Below are 17,544 nucleotides of genomic sequence, written 5' to 3'. Positions count from 1 at the left end.
CCTTTGTGTAATTGCTGAATTCCAGTGAGGCCAGTCACAGAAATCATGTCTATTGCCCATTACCACGTCTTAGATGTAGAGTGTTTAAACCACCATTCCTAAGGCTCCCTTCCCACTAGATTAGACCACCCCATGGTCTCCAGGACCTCCATGACTGTCTGAACATGCCCAATCAAAGCAAATTTGTAACAACAAAAATAAACAAAAATTAAAAGAAAAACCACACTTCAGTTTCAAAGTAATCTTAGCTCTTTGTGATCAGAAAGAAATGCATCTGCTCCTTTCTAGGACATTTTATTCATATGTCATAAGTATCATCCTGGGATGATATCTATTTTTAGAATATGGATTGCTCCCCTGTTTAAATGGAAATCTGACTCGATCTTAAGGAGAAGGATTGGATGTTTGTAGAAGGAATCACCATCAGTATTTCCATCATCTTATCAGAGGGACAGAATGCAGGTCAGGGTGTTTTTTTGTTTGTTTTTTTATGGAGTGCTTCCAAGTTTGTCATCTACACAATAATTGTATCCTGAGGCTCTGGAGCTCTGAAAGTGTTTTTAATAAACTGTGTTGTGACAATTATAAAAGTATACTATAAACCTTATGAGCCGCTACTCACTTCCCTTTTCCCCTCATCCTCTCCATTCCTTATTTCTAAATATGACGCCAGGGCTTTTTTGTTTTCTACAACATGACAAATACATTTAGCATTTGCAAGAACAACTTGGAAAAACTCCCAACCCCCTTCGCTCCCAGAAGCTATTAAAGCTGAGTCCACGTGTCGTTTGATGGTGTCCATGCTTCTCTCTTGCCTTGGAGGCCTACTTTGCATAGTTAGTTCTTCCAGGCTTCTTCATGACGCACTTGGGATCATCATAGGCTGCCACCTCAATATTAAACCACTACAAACTCCCTATTGAAATTTTGAGCATGCCAAGTTTCTGATTTATCCCATAAGATCTCTCCAATTTCCTAACAGAACCTGTTCATTTTCTGATTGAATTAAATGTTGAGGCTGCCTTAGTCCAATCTAGTGCAAAATCAAAGAGGTATGTTCTCAAAATGGAGCCAAATGGATAATTCATTATATCGCGGTCGAGTCTAGGGCTGGAACAATTCCTTGATGATTCGAGTATCTCGATTATTCGAAACTTTTTAAAATTGTTTTATTATTTAACGCACCTAATCTACCGCTAATATTATGCTGCCATGATGTGCCGTATAGCCATAATTTAAAGGTTTTCTTTTGTATTTATTTTAACATATCTGTTAGGGCCACCTTCATTAAGGCTTTGTTTGTATTAGTTCTTGATTTTATTCATTGGTTTTACATCCAAGCGGGATTCCAGAACTGATTTTCTTAAGCTTTTTTTAGATGCAACTATCTTATGATAGATATTATCGATAGTACTATGATCATTATTAAACATTCTCAGGACTTCTTTATGCCTTGTTTACTATAATATTCTATTTCTTTCTAAAACTATATTAAAACCAATGTTTGAAACTATAATAGCTTGTCTATTAGTCATCATGCCAATGAAAGCTGACTGTAGAACGTAAGAAATAAAATCAATAACTAGAATTAATCAGTAATTAAATGGACAGAAGGTATCAATCTCCTTGAATAATGGAGGATCAACAAAAGAAGCTCATATGACTAAGTGTTGAAGAAAGTGATGCTTTGTCTCCATCATTAATACATAATATTAATGTATTAATATAATTTAAAAATCCTGGGATTATATGACGATTATAGACTCATTTTATTTCCAATTTGTGATATATTATGACCATATGTACAATATCAGTACTCCTCTAATTATAAAGTTAGATATATTTGAGAATAGTGAATTATTAAAAGATGACAATGTTAGCATTGTTACTCTGATTCAAATTTTATTGAATTTTGACGCAGTTGAGAAAGAAACTTGCCTTGTAAGCTGCGTTATCTTAGCCCTTGTGTGTAATAGCAGCTCAAACTGTATTTTAAATATATTTAACTTGAGTTATATTTGCCTCCATGTTTATGAACATTCAGTCTGTCATAATATTTGCTTTAATGCTTAATTAATTTTCTTTCCTCAGCGTAAAAACCTATGTTTGCAAAGTCTTCGCTTTCTTGTGTACCTGGTAGATCTTCTTAGGTTTGATTTTTTTTTTTCTTTTTTTTTTTTGGATGCCGCCTCCAGCTTCTTATTTTGAATGCCAAACAGTTCTTATTATCTTCCCTGGTATGATACATTTTAAGCGGTTAATGTAAATGTTAGATTTATGTAGGCTTAGTAAATTTGTGAAAGCAAAAACAAGAACCAAGTGAAAACAAAAACCGATAAACTCGTTTTTTATGCCGTATTCTCCTTTGGCATGGCTGCAGTTTTCGTGACACACATGGTTCAGAATTAATTAGGTAAATACAGTTGGCAAGCCTTCCTGTTTAAATACCAATTGTGTATAACAAGGATGGGACTCGGTCCAAACAGGGCAGCTCATGCAGGGACACGTCAACTTTCTGACAGCAGGGAGTCTGTTCCTGCAACAATGTAAAGGTATTTGCCAAAGGATACACCCAGTTTCATTGGAACTTTTGCCATATGTTGGCGGACACTTGTTCCTAACTTAAATAGTGGTTTAAACGGTGCTCCTGCAGTTAAATGCCAAATTACGGAAATGAGTGCTGAAAGGGAAGTGCTTTACTGCAGCCGGGGTTTTGTTAAAAGCCTTCAGACAATGTGAGTAGGTCTTACAGGATTCCTTAGTTGATTTCTAATAAATGGAACACAGTCAGGTTCAGTGTTTCATTATTTAAAGCACAGAAAGAAAATCCCAGCATTATCTCGCAAACACATTTCACCGTTGCCTTTGCTGTTGGAGTAAAACATAATGTGCTGCTTTATGAAACAGTTTGCCTCTTTTACAGTACAGTGCAGAACGAACCACTGTCTGTTCCGTGCAGTGTGGACATATGGTAATTACATTGAACTGTTTAATTTATAGCAGCTTTGTACTTTGATGTTACACTTGCTTCTTGGCTGCCTCATACTATGACAGCAATTTCACAGTTTTGTGACTTGCAAAACCAAATCTCCTTGATAATGTGTAATAGTCTTATGTGAATCCTAAGTTGAAAGAATCCACATTGTTCATTTGCAGCAGCTCTTCTTTTACTGAATTATTGCATGGGGATGCTTTCATGGACCTCAATGCTCTGTGCCTCTTTAGGTTACCATCACCTCCCACACAAATATTCTAACTTCCCCTAGGTGTTGAGTGGAGTCATCACTTGAGCTATTTTCCGCTCTGATGAGTTACCTTTCTGTTCTGAATATTGTATGGCTATATTTGCTCCCGTGTTTACAGACATCCATCCATTTGGACTTGTTGACACTCTGAGTGGGTTTGAATGAGAGTGTACAATCATGTGCATTTTAATGCCCTTCAATGGTATGTACATCTGTTGCTAGTTCCTGCAAACAGAACAATAGAACAATGTTGTTCCTGTGTTGCTAGCAAAATTTAGTCCAGTTTTCATTTGTCATCATGCTTTCTTTTACTTTTGGAATAAATTGAAAACATTTATGCATTAGTAATAAAATGTTGACAGTCACAACAATGTTTTGGTTGCAGAACTTTGCAAATTATACAGTTCATGGGACATTATTATTTATAAAACTAAACCAAATAAAAATAAATTGTACCTGATTTACAGCTGTACAAGATGAATTTTAAGTTCGTTTTTTTCTTTTTCTTTTATATATATATATATATATATATATCAAAATGCCCAAGTGCACTATATCACAAGATTTTTTTTTTGATGCATCCGATCAAAATCAACATCAGCTATGTCCAAGTTGATATTTGAGATGAGAAAAACCACATTTTACTGTTGTTGGATTATTAAACCACTCAATAAATTATTGCAATGATTGAGATGTCCTTATATGAGCATTTCTGTGATAATCCATCACTGTTTCCTATATATTTGAGCCAGAAGTGGTACCCCACTGTGTGCATAAAAGAGATGAGTATATTCAATAGCGCTGCAATTAAACAATTTAAATGCTATATAAGTTATGTTTGTTTAATTAACAAACATAAAATTATAAAAGTTACAATTTTCAACTGTTTTTGCTGTTTTAACTTAGAGGCTCGAGACGTTACTATTGCTAAAGCAACCTGTCTGTGAATTACCTGCAGAATGTAGACCGATACATTAACTCCAAAATGTCTTAATCCTACATATTCCATAATATCTAGACTTCCACACTTTAAAAATAAATTAAAGTAGAGCAACATTGTGTAAGCATTTTGATCTCCTTTAGAACATTTGACATGTCTTTATAGTAAACGATCCTCATAGTTGATGTTCTTTACTTTGTCACAATTACTGTACCAGAGAGTGTTTTTGTTGGCAGCTCTTATGTATTGTTCATTCACTGACAGGAAAAGATCCCTTTCCTTCCTATTTTGGTCACTGACTGATTTCTTTGTGCATCTCTAATGTGAGCCTATTTTAATGGAACATGAGTCATTCAAATGGAAATAGAATTACCAATGTAGGAATAATAAAAATGCTAAAAAGTAATCTCATCTGAAGCATTATAAGGTAGCAATTTTAGAAAGGTTGAATGCAAATCTGTGTTTCTGATTCTCTGTCTGTGTAACAGCAAATGTAGGTTTAATTTACCTAAAACGTCCCACACTTATGTGACCTAAATCATAACCATTGCTTTTAAGCCAAAAGAACACTTAATAAGTCACTTCTGTACCTGGGAAGTGACACTGTAATCATTTTGTTCAAATCCAGCTTAATGCTTCTGTCAAGCATTACTTCAGAGATTTCTTTGTAATTTCGCTCTGATTGCTCAGATCACATTTGGCTAGACTTTGTGATTACATGCACAAAGAATGGCTTTATGCTTTCCCCTGCTTTCTAAATGGTACCACTGCTGTAATGCGAAGGATAAAGAAACGAGGCTTAATTGTTTCTCCATTATAAGTACATTTGATTCTAATGAACCCTGTTGTCTCCATGGATGGAAACAGATTAGTTACACCCTAAATATTTCGGTGACATTTACAATGGACTAAGCTAATCAACTTTCTGTTTAATTTGTGTTGTCCTATGTGATGCAGAAGAATGATCGCTGTCCACACTTGTGTGTTGTGACTCTGTCATAAGCAATAGGTTTGGATTCGTGCCCAGAGCCGGCGCCTCCCAGTAACGGCCAAAAAGTGGGGGATCGCTACACTGTGGGCGACATGGTCTCCTTCCAGTGTGACCAAGGCTTTTCTTTGCAGGTAGGTGAAATCATTCATTCAGATTGTTGTTTCTTCAATACAAGGTGGATGAATTATATAAAGTAGTAATTTTAAAAAAGAGCCCCCAAGGATGAGTCACTTTAGGCAGTGCTCCGGAAAACATCCATGTTGGTTTAGAAATGTGGACGCACAAGTAACTATCCTTTAATTTGCCGTATGCATGCAACCTTATTTCTAATGCTCTACTTTGCTTTCATGTTTTCCTTCCAAAATGTCAGAGTTTAATGTGTGAATGTGTGCATGATACAAAGCAGCTTTAACCTTTTCCCCATCCTTTTTTAGTAGACACATTATAGTCGAAACGTTTTGAGCTGTGGAACTGTCCAAGGCCACAGGCAATGGATTGTGAGAGCAGTCGCCTTACTAATCCCACACTGATTTTTCTCTTCCTGGCTCGGCCATTCACCTTATTTCACATTCTCTCTGGACCAGCCAGCAACTTCTTACACACATCTTCAGACTGAGTGTCTGAACTAGAAATAGACTTGAGGACATTCTTGAAAATGGAGCACTACAATAGCCGAATCTTTTGAGATGAATTGTGTTGTTTTAAAAGAATGCATCTATTCTTTGGGGAAAAAACACCTTTAGGTATAATATTGGTAATGTAAGAACACTTTTTTTTTCTAGAAAATGTACCATGTAAATGTATTTAAAACAAGAAAATATCACTGCTGAACAGTAAACTTGAGTAGGTTACCTCTTTTCTATTAGGATGGGCTATTTCACCATTCTTTTACAGTTAAAGCTGCCTCTTGTATTTTAGTTAACCACTATCCATTTATGCCATTTGACATGGCATAAATATCTTAATCTCAATGGATTTTTGCGGCTATCTTTACAAAGAAACAGTGGCACCAGCATCAAAACTTGAATAAGCTATATATGTAACACTTTGGCACCAATTCTATGGAAATCTACTTGTGTATTACAGCAATGATATCTGATATTGTTAATAAATGTCATGCTAAAGCAAACAAATACAAACATGCCTGCTGCAGCTCATGAAAAACTGAAAAACAGTGATTTACGTTGGCCAATTCTAAATCTTGCTTAGGATTACTTAGGACTTTCTGCTGTGTCCTGTTTTGTATTAGTGGACATTTTTAGAGTAGTTTCTAAATGTTTTTTTTTTTTTTTTTAACAGGGTAATGCCTATATTACCTGCATGCCTGGCCCTGTCAGGAGATGGAATTACCCCGTACCTCTGTGTATAGGTAATGTTTCCTTCTATATATTATTATGCACAGGATTTTAATGAAGTTCAAATGTGGGTTTACCGCAGCAAACAGACCCTGACTTGTTTTTTTCATATTTTTCCACTCATTGTTTCTTGCTGGTTCGTTAACACTTAACTCACCCCTCCCGTCATATACAATGAAACATTAAATCAATGTCCTAAAAAAAAAAAAAGTGGGCTTTTTTTGTATAAAACCATGCAGCAGTTTTATTGTTAGGGATGATGTTTGTGTGCTGTTGATTTAGAGGGTAGATGCTATGCTTTCCACTTGAGTTGAGAATCAATAGGACTTTGCTTGAATTCTGATCTCCCCGTTGAGACTCTGTTGTCGCCCTGACACTTCCTTTGATGTCGGCTGCCACCATGATGGAGATTAAAGATTACCAAGGCAGCACTGCATATTCTCTTTTAACACTCCAGTGTTTCTGCCCACCATTGTACATGTACTCTACCAATGGCTGAATCCAGTGACTAACTACAGTGCCAGCGCGTACACTGCTTCCTCGTGTAAATATTCTCTGCCTCTGGTCTTCAGAGTTAAGCAAAGTCATAAATCCCAGCTTTGCTGTTGACAGCCATGTTCCTAGCTGCACACGTTCAGTTGTTGGTTTAACTCCTTTGTTGTTTAATGCACATAAACTCACTCAAACACCCCGGGATCAGTATTCATTTTGTTGCTTATGAGCCCACATCAAAGCGTTTGCGTGCCCCTGCACAAACAGTACAGCATCCTTAAAAGTGCCTCTCCTCTCCTTTTCCCTTTACTTCCATTTCACAAAACACAAGTAGGTCAAGCAGGATGCCCCCACTACCAAAACACATTTTTTTTCCCACTATATTAGTTTTTTGCTCCTTTTGCCTTGGCTCTTAAATCCTTTAAAAACATCAGCAATACAGGAAAATGATTTAGCAGGCAGCTAATAAAATTATATTCACCTTGCTGTTTGTGTAAGGCTTGGAAAAGTGAGAGAGAGTGAGAGAGAGAGATGACTGTAACCTTCACAGCAAGCTAAAGTGTTCTCCAATGCAGTCAAAAGAGCCCGGAGAGAGCATAGAGTAATCACATTCACTCCTGAGCAAAACAGTGTTGGTGTGTTGAATATTGTTAAATTCATTTATTACAATTTAAAGCCCCGTCAAACAAGGATAGGGCCCAAGCATGTTTGCATGAACGGCCTTATGGAGCAGCTTCTATTTAGTCCAGAAGAGACGTAGCCCCAGTAGAAGAAATGTACAATTAACACAAAACCATTTTTCTTTTTTGTTTTTACACAGCTGGCCCACCCACATCCCTTTTTTGTACAAGTCCTGAGCAGTAATGCGTGAAAAGGAATTTACACACACACACCCAAACATTAAGGAGATATGCTCTTTGCCTTTGATGCATATTTAGCTCCCTAGTCGTTGTTTTTCTTTGTTTTCCCTTTGAGACGCTCTGAGGAAAAGTGACACGTTCTTTCTCTTCGGTTGGTCTCCCTCAGCCCAGTGCGGAGGCTCCATGACAGACTTCAGCGGCGTCATTCTCAGTCCAGGCTTTCCAGGGAATTACCAGAGCAGCCTGGACTGCACCTGGAGAGTTCAACTCCCCATTGGCTTCGGTCTGTAACCCGCCCACTATCCCCCTCCTGTTTTCCTTCCTCTACCTCCTTTTCTGTTGTTTTTTTTGTGCTAGTCCTTATGTTGTTTGTGCCTATTTTCTTTGTTTTGTTTGTGCTTCTCTCTTGTCTTTTCCCTTTTTTATTGTGCTAAAAACAAGTAAACAGAACCACTCATGATGATTGTGCTAAACTGTGGAAGTAACAGTCAAACTTTAGCTCATTTACTGACAGAATAAATACATATGTCTACTTAACCTAGAAATTTAAATGAATATGTCTTTGTAATTTTTTTGTTATATTCCCAGTGACTCCTGCTTATTAATCTAATACTTAAAAAGCTGTTTTAGATCTCTTCTGCTAGATGTTCAACTGTTTTGTTGTCAAAATTGGGATTTTCTGTACCAAGTTGCTCACCACTCTTGCTGCTGAAAGTTACTTTTTTTAGATTCTTGTAACAGTCAGGTTATAATTTGATTGTGACATGACAGATTTGATGAATGGATGGAATATAATAAGCCCTTAATGCCTGGTCAGAGTCTCAAAGAAAAGCATTGATGCGTGGATTAGGGTAGGAAATTACTATTTAAAGAACAAGCTTTTCATAATTGAAACTTTACCTTGTCTGAAAGATTAGAGTGAGAGAGAAAACCTTTCAGTAGTGCTGTGAGATGACATTTATTGTTCTTCTACTGAACAGAAATCAGCTGATAACACTTGAAATTGTCTTTCTAATGGTGTGATGTAATCACTGTGTCACTGATATTTGCATGCAAACAATTTTCCATACTGTCTAAGTTCAGCCACAAAGCGTTTCCAAGATTTACTCATGAAATCTGAACTAATATGTCAGAAGATGTTAATCCACAATCCTTCATTTTGACTTTAACTTCCTGTTTTTTGCAATTTAGGGATCCACCTGCAGTTTCTGAACTTCTCCACAGAGCCTGTTCATGACTATTTGGAGGTGCGCAGTGGGACTCTGGAGACAGGGACAGTGATAGATCGATTCAGTGGCCCTGTGGTGCCCAATTCTCTCTTTAGCACCACGCACGAGACCACACTCTTCTTTCATAGTGACTATTCCCAGAACAAGCCTGGTTTCCACATTGTCTACCAGGGTAAGAACCAAAGATTGGTTTTGTTGAAATTGGTTTTTGTAATATCAGCAGGTGAAGTGGAAGAAGGGTAAAAAGCTGTCATTTAGATGGACCTGAAAGGACGGAATGACAAGAGGGTGACAAAAATGAAGAACTTTGATTCACCATGGATGTCTTCTAAGCCATAAAGTTTATGTTCTTGAAATTTAAACTTTCAGATCTCTAATGATTATTCTTATTTCAAAGAAAATCTTTGATGGAAAAAATTGTTTGTGATATTCTACTTTGTATATTTAAGTTTTACTAAGGTTTTTAAAACAATCAGCTCAATCATGTATTTGACATTCATAAAGTACAATAAATGTGCTTGTACTGTGTATAGTCTCTTGCAAAAGTAAAGTTTTTTTTCCCAATTTGTTGCATTAAAAGTTCAGTCTTCACATTTTTGAGGGCGGTTATGTAACAGACCAACACATAAGCAATGCACAGTAATTTAAAATGTATTTAAAATTAAAAATCTAAAAAGTAAGGTGTGGTTATCAAGATCAGCATTCCACATTATGATGATTCACAGTGGGTATGGTGTAATGTGTGCAGTTTTCCTCCACACATGCCACATTCTCCTGACTACCAGGTACAAAAATATTGTCCAATCACCTTTTTTTTTTTAAATCCCACAGTCTTTGTAAGGTAATTAGAATACTTATGCACTTACTTTGAACTACTGGTAGTCAGGAGGATATTAGATGTATGGCGGTCTGAAAAGTTTAATTTTGCTAGATGACCAGAGCACATTTTCCCATATCCCTGCTACATTTCTTACTCGTGTTGTAGAAAACGTTAAACACACATTCTTATGACTTTAAACAATGATTTTCTACTCACCATTTTCCCGAAAAGGCTAAATTTATGGGGTGCATCACCAATAATTGCTTCTCCTTCTGAAATTTTGTGAGCCTTTTGGGTGGTTCTCTAACTAATGCACTTGCCTAGCCAGTCTGTTTAGGTGTACAGCCCTGCTTTGGTAGTTTTGCAGTCGTGTCCTACTTGTTCCACTTTTGATAATGGATTGAACTGCACCCACTTGAGTTTAAAGCTTGGTACATTATGGCATTTATTTTGTGCACATATATCCACTTCGCAGCTATGCACTTCTCCCAAAAATACAATTAAAATACATTGAAATTTGCGGTGGCAATGTGATCAATGCATAAAAGTTCAAGAGCTATGCAGTTCACTGCACGTTATGCCGTGTATAAAAATTTGCCCACTAACACCTTCTTGGAATTGTACCTACAGCATATGAGCTGCAGCGATGCCCCGACCCACGTCCATTTCGCAATGGCATAGTGATCGGTCAGGACTACAGCGTGGGCATGACCATTTCCTTTGAGTGTCTGCCAGGTTACACTCTGATTGGAGAGGCCTCCCTCACGTGTTTGCATGGAGTCAGCAGAAACTGGAATCACCCCATACCTCGCTGTGAAGGTGAGGCCCTGCTGTGACTTTCAAGCTGCATTTGTGTCTTGCTCTTAGTGAATTTCATCTACAGAAACAACTTTAAAGAAGCAGCACTGCATCTTCTCGGTTTACTGTATCAGTCTCTGAAAGCATGATCTCCAAATTAATGCAGCTTTATTCTGAATTAAAAATGTGTTTTTGTGAGTAACCTTTATTCTGGCAGCTTCAAACTTTGTGGTTAAATATGAAATAATCTGAGAAAATTATATAACATCTTCAAAAAGGGACTGAAATGGCAGCATGTGTCATCCTGTCATAAAGACCTACAACAGAAATATCCTTGAAGTGATTCTTTAAAAAAATAAAATAAATAAGGGGTTCCTATGACTGCTTGTAGTCATATTCTTTATTCTGGGAGATAAAAGCATCTGACTCACCAAAAATACCAGCCCTTTGCTAAAAAATAAACGACAGCACATTATAGTGATTTGTGGAGCATTTGCAAATCCTTTACAACAAAAGCTGAAAATGCCTGGGTACATTGTAAATCTCAAAAAGTCTACTCAGATGTCACTCTTTTCCTGGGTGCCCAAATATCTATCATCAATTAAGTGAAGCAATGAGGAACCGTTCAGGTGAATATCAATCAATCTCAGTTCTTAGGATCTGCAGCTTTTGCTATGCTCCTTTCATAGCCATGCATTTTCTTTTCAGTTCTTTGGGCAGTATTTTTTAGCTTAGATCATGTCAGAGAAGGTTTTATTTTCAAAGTTATTTGGGGTTATCAAGTTGTCAGTGACATCCGATTGGGACATTCCCTCTCTGTTGTCTCAAACCACGTTATTATGGCTTATTTTTATCAACAGTTATGGGCAATACAGACATAAAAGCAGGTTTTACAACTGAAGGAAAAAAGTGACTTTCTATTTTTTTATCGATCATCTTTATCTACCTCCCCTCCCCGCAGCTCTCTGTGGTGGGAATATAACATCCTTGAATGGTACGATTTACTCCCCTGGACACCCTGCCGAGTACCCACACTTCCAGGACTGCATGTGGACTGTCAGAGTCCCTCCAGGATACGGAATCTACATAAATTTCTCTGTTATCAATACAGAGCCCATTTATGACTACATCACAGTTTGGTGAGTTCCAGTTTCTCCTTTAGTTTAAATTTGTTCATTGTCATACTATGGCTCACACAAAACGTTTGTTTTCTGTGAGCCTTACAGTTAAAGGCAGCTAGTCTTTCCGATGCACTAGCACTGTTTAGGAGTCGAATAAAAATTTTACAATGCTGGTTAAAGTTTTTATCTCCCACATTTCTTTGAAATTGAGTCCTCTTGAAGGTGAGAAAGCTCGTTTTTCACTGCTTAGGTTTGCTATGTTCTGAATGTTATAGATGTAGACCATCACTCATGGTTTTGTTGATAGGTATGCGTCAACACTGTCAAAAGGGGAGTTTCATTTCCTCTGGAAGCATGTTCTGATTCTGCATACTGATACCGTCACTGTTTTAAAGCCACACTTCCGGTGCTACCAGGTTGTATAATCTGCAGTGAAAATTGTTTCTACTCCCCTTTTGACATTTGTTTGACCTTAACCTCCGTTTGTACAGAAGCCGTAGAGAACTTGTATTCTCTGATGTTTTCTTATTTGTCTGGTTTAGTGTTCGGTCATATTGGTAAGAACGAATATGTCTGCGATATAAACAGATATGCAATATCTGTTTACACAACTCTTTTAACCTTCATCTGCATTTTGTACAATTTCCTGAAATGTGATTGAATATAGGAGCGTTGGTCAACACGGCAAGTAAGGTTGATGTTGGTGATACAAAAATTCATATGCATCATTCCACACAGACAACAGGTAAACCAAACATCATTGTGGTTTCCTTTAACCTTCTTGCACTAAAAGGAAATAAACAGGGCACTACGGTTTTATTCAGATTGTCCTTTTTTGTGTGTCTGTTCATATCAAATAAACTTAAAAAATTAAATTATTTATCCCTATTGGTCTTAGAGAGTTGAACAATGTCAAAGTCGTTCTATGGTTGTAGTATAAACAGTCATTATGAAAGCAAACTATCCTTTTTCAATGTCAACTATGTAAGACCACACAACACAGACGTGTTTTTATTTTAATGAAATGCATTATAATAAACACTGTAATAATGCTAGAAGATGGAAATTAGTAAGAACACAAAACACACAGTGAAAATCAAAGTGACAAAACTCAAAGTCCAAAGTGTCATGATAGATGAGTGACTCTCCTTTAATTTCCACACCATGGTTATATTTTGTACTGACATTCAGCACTGGCAGTGCATAGCAACACGTGGGGAAGGGGAATTAGTTTATCATTCTGTTGTCCATACAGCTGGAGAAAACTGATATCACTTAATGAGTTACCTTCCCTCGTATCTTGGTAAATTATGTATTGTGTAATTGTTTTTGTTTTAGTTTTAAAACCAAACCTTTTGAAAATGCTGTGCCATGACATTGGTAACAATAAACTATCTAAAATGCCATACAATTTAAAATGTTTTTACTTTGTTTTAACCATTACTTTAATTAAAATTTTTAAGACGAAGCTGGAACGTAACTTAGACATTCGCTTGCAATTCATGTTTCTGTCGCGATGCAAACTGAAGTTGCACAGAAGGGATCCAACAGCTGACAAAGTGCTAAGGCCAGAGGCCACTTGGACATGTTGTGCTCACAGCTTGTGCTGTGACACTGCGATTAATTGAGCCAACAACCATTCAAAGATTTTGACCCTGCTTGACATTGGTGGCCTCATTTTTTTCCCTCCCCTGTTTTCCCTCCCCAAGAGCAAAATATATTGTCACAGAGAATGTGATTAACCGAAAGAAACCAAAGGGAGCCCGAGTTCCCTTGTCTCATCAAACTCACAGAACTTCTGCTTTGCAGTGGACATCCCAGTGAGTGTTGCTCTAAAAGACAGAAATGTGCATCAGCACAAAAACTTCTGGTTGGAGCCTCTTGGGATGTTTGTTGGTTTGTAGAAACTTCTGCTGATAACAGACAGCCGTCCAGCGGTAAGCAATGCTACCTTCCCTCTGTCGCTTTACCAGCTGCCTTCCACTCGCTCTGCCCTTCTTCCTTTACCTCCCTTGTAGCCTGTCTGATGAGTCGTAAGCCTCAGGCAGTTATGGAGCTGTCCCCCTGGGTGATAAAGAATAAAAAAAAATGCCTCACAGCACTGAGGTCACCATTCATACTATATGAAGAGAAGAACTACTGGTGCTACTGGTTTTAAATGAAAGGCTGCATAAATAATCTGTCCCCTGACGGCAACATTTCATTTTCTTGCTCGACTACAGCCTCCACTTTTGCTGATGACTCTGAAATGAAACTGACATAAGCTTTTTATTTTTTTAAGTACATAAGATATTAAAGGCACACATACATACAAGAACAGTAATTTGTGTACATCATTTTGCTGATGATGGCTAAAGTCCCCTGAAAGAGCCAGTAATGAAATCTCTTTCCCTACTGAGCTTTTAGAATAGTATTTTCTTCCCATTTGAATTTCTGTGTCTGTTGTGAAATAAAGAAATCACTTCTGAGTTGTTCTTAATTCACTGTCTAACGGGGGTTAAAGATGCCACCCCTCCACTCCTCCTCGTCTCATTAGCAGAGGTGATTCTGTGTTTTGGAATCAGCAGCTAATGCATCCCTTACAAATGGCTTCACTGCTAATGGCAAGGTCTCTTATTACCCCAAAGCAATCCACCTATTCATTCAGCTATTCATTTGGAATTGCAGACAGTGTTTTGTTGTTAATTTGGACCTTTGTTGCGACTTTGACACAAATATATTTGCCGATACAACTAATTAGCAAAACTCTTTAACAGTGTAAAAAGCAAATAGAGATGGATTGATTCTTTTCTTCTTTTTTTTTTTTTAGGGAGGGTGTTTTGGGAAGTTATGGAGCAGATCTTAGTTGTTTCTTTCAGAGAGAAACTTTTGTATGACCTTGTAAAACCTGTCTCTGTATTACTTCTCTCTACCTTGGTGATCTTGTGATCTGTTTACCAACAGAATACATAATTAGGGGTTTACCTCAGGTTTCCTCTGTCTGACTTGCCTGAGGTGACCCCTTTGGAAAGAACCCCAGAGGCACCCTAATTAAACGTCTGTGTTTCCTTGAGTAGTTATTTCCAGAAAGAGTACTGAAGCACCTTACTCTAAATTCAGTGCCAGAAAAATTGGCTTCTGTGAACTCTGCCGGTTTCTAAAAATTCACATTTTGACCGTCACACCTGACTTCATTTTCAATGTTGCGTTTTGGGACTTGCTATCATTTGGCTCAAAACATCATTTTGACCTTAAGCAGATTTTGGAGCATCATCTACGCTGCCTTGTTTTTTCATTTTATAACATCAAATTTCACTATCTTGTTAGAGTTTTGTTTAACTTAAAAAAGAAGTGTAAATATCTATTCATCCCCTTCACTTTGACACCTTACAATACAGTCTAACCAATAGACATCTGAAGTAATCTATTTAGTAAGCAGTGTCCTGTTGTTTGAGAGTGTTGTGAAGACTAAGCAAAACACCGCACAGGTCAGTGATAAAGATATGGAGAAGTTTAAAGCAGCTTAATAGAGCATGTTATAAGACATGCTCTATTTAAAACATATTGTCAAGTTTTAAATATCTCAAAGAAATTTTATAATCCATCATCTAAAATAGAAAGTATGGTCCGACTGCAACCACATTCACCTGAACTGAGAGGTGGATGGAACTGATTGTAAATTTTAAATGGACTGTACTCGTATTGATGGCGCTTTATCAAGTCCAGAGGACCTGAAAGAGCTTCACATTCAGTCATCCATGCTCACATTCATACACTGATGAGCAGGGATATCATAAAAGAAAGCCTGTAAGTAATGACTCATAGGGAGTGTATATAAGTGCATGCCATACTTTATCTGTGAAAGAATATTGAAAACCATGCGTTATTTTCATCCACTTCAAAATGATGAAGTGGATGAAATGGACTAAACTTTTTGGTTGTCATGTGATGGTGTGAAAAGGCCTAGCAGGTATGAACATTTTTTTGCAAGGCTCTGTATATTTAAACAATTTCACACAAGAGTACATTCCTGTGAGCATTAATCAGCCTGCCAATCTTCTTTTCTTTTTTACCCCACAGTCATGCAATGGCTTAACTGTTTCAGTGGCTTTAATAGACCTTACATTTTGTTTTATATGTTATAATTATGCTAGGAAATCTGGTGTGAGCTAGTATGAAAGTCTAGTTTATGTGCAAGTGAAAGCTTCCATTATCATCAAAGTTTACACACATTATTGTGAATCAATGAAGGATAAAAAAAAATCCAAGTATTGATGCACCAAACAAATGTATATATTTTTTTCCCATCTTAAAAAGTCATTAATCCGTTTTATGAGGCGCAGAGGTGAAGCACTGCTGTTTATGTGTGTGTGTGGAGAAGGGAGTTGCTGTAAAACTGGGTAGAGAATATTAAAGAAATAATTTGATTTTGACACAAATAGCATGGCTTGCATTAGAAACCGTAGACAGCATTACAAGTTTTTTTTTCTTTAGATAACTTCTTGATGTCAATTTTAAATTGCTCTATTCATATCCTATCTATTATAAGTCATTAATAATGATTTATTTATTTTTGAATGATCAAACCTTTCCACTTTTAGGTGCCCAATACCATATTTATTTAAATGTTCTAAAAAATAAAAAAAAAAGTTCAGTTGATGTTTTTTTTTCCTTCATCAGTATGCATCATGGCTGAAAGGCATGTGGGGGCATTTTATTGCTTTACCCTCTATGAGCAACCTATAGCAAACTTCTGTTTGTGAAACTTTTTCTCAAACTGTTGGGAGTCTGCTGATTCGACAAGCCCGCTCGGGGATAAATAGACCTGCTCTTTGATCCCAGCTACTATTTATTCAGAAATCATCTCTGCTCTTGCCCTCCATCCGCCATTCCTAACCTATCCGTATCTCCATATCAGGGACGGACCCGACCAAACTTCACCTCAAATCGGCCAGTTCAGTGGCACATCATTGCAGGAAGGTGTGTCCACCACAGCTAATCAGGTCCTCATCAAGTTTCACAGCGACTTCAGCACCAGCGGCTTCTTCGAGCTCCATTATTATGGTAACTTTCCCTTTGATACCAGCAGAGAACACATTTCTTTGAGTTTATTCATTTGATCCTTAATATTCCCCATATTGGAGTGAGCAGAAGCTGATTGCTCATTCTTCTCTTATATGTAAAATTTCTTAATTTCCCTTTTTCTTTTGGCCTTGTCATTCTTTTTATTGTATTTCTTCCAGTTATGTATGGTGATAAATGATGGATGACTCCTTATGTCTGTTTTTGTCTGCAATATGAAAGCGTCTTTTGAAGGGAAGTTGATTAATAATAAAATGCACCCCATCCCCGCTAAATTAGTTATAGTTTTTGATGATTATGAACAGTGATAGGCAGCAATTTATGATCTAATCAGCTTTCGGTATAATGGAAGAGAAAAGATGTGTGAGGCCAAATAGAAAATGTGCTTACGCTGTCTGTCTCTATATGCTTCTCTCTCCCTCTTGTTTTTTAGTGCATACACTCTTGTTGCAGAGTTCACTGTTTGTTCTCTCTCCAACAGCTTACCAGCTGAGAACTTGTCAGCCACCCCCTCCCATCGCCAACGCCACTATCCTAACCGATGATGACGAGTTTGAAATAGGTTTGTCTCATTTTATTTTGCTCGTTTACAGGCTGGGACAATGTGTAATAGAATCAGTTTTCACTTGACA

General features: G+C 37.2%; 1 protein-coding gene across 1 annotated transcript in view; it reads left to right on the top strand.

The window, feature by feature from the left end:
- Window positions 1-17,544, top strand: part of LOC103150239 (CUB and sushi domain-containing protein 3-like) — a 291,625-nt gene that overhangs the window by 169,112 nt on the left and 104,969 nt on the right. The window contains exons 38-45 of the mRNA XM_016670613.1: window positions 5,189-5,307; window positions 6,476-6,545; window positions 8,050-8,166; window positions 9,075-9,284; window positions 10,563-10,751; window positions 11,692-11,869; window positions 16,749-16,894; window positions 17,394-17,474. Of these exons, the coding sequence (XP_016526099.1) occupies window positions 5,189-5,307; window positions 6,476-6,545; window positions 8,050-8,166; window positions 9,075-9,284; window positions 10,563-10,751; window positions 11,692-11,869; window positions 16,749-16,894; window positions 17,394-17,474 (1,110 nt within the window). The remainder of the gene's footprint in view (window positions 1-5,188; window positions 5,308-6,475; window positions 6,546-8,049; window positions 8,167-9,074; window positions 9,285-10,562; window positions 10,752-11,691; window positions 11,870-16,748; window positions 16,895-17,393; window positions 17,475-17,544) is intronic.

This window comes from Poecilia formosa, unplaced genomic scaffold (genome assembly GCF_000485575.1).
Source record: "Poecilia formosa unplaced genomic scaffold, Poecilia_formosa-5.1.2 Scaffold0, whole genome shotgun sequence".
NCBI classification, from domain to species: Eukaryota; Metazoa; Chordata; class Actinopteri; order Cyprinodontiformes; family Poeciliidae; genus Poecilia; species Poecilia formosa.
Note: the sequence above shows the minus strand (reverse complement) of the source record. Positions and strands in the feature narration are given on the sequence as shown.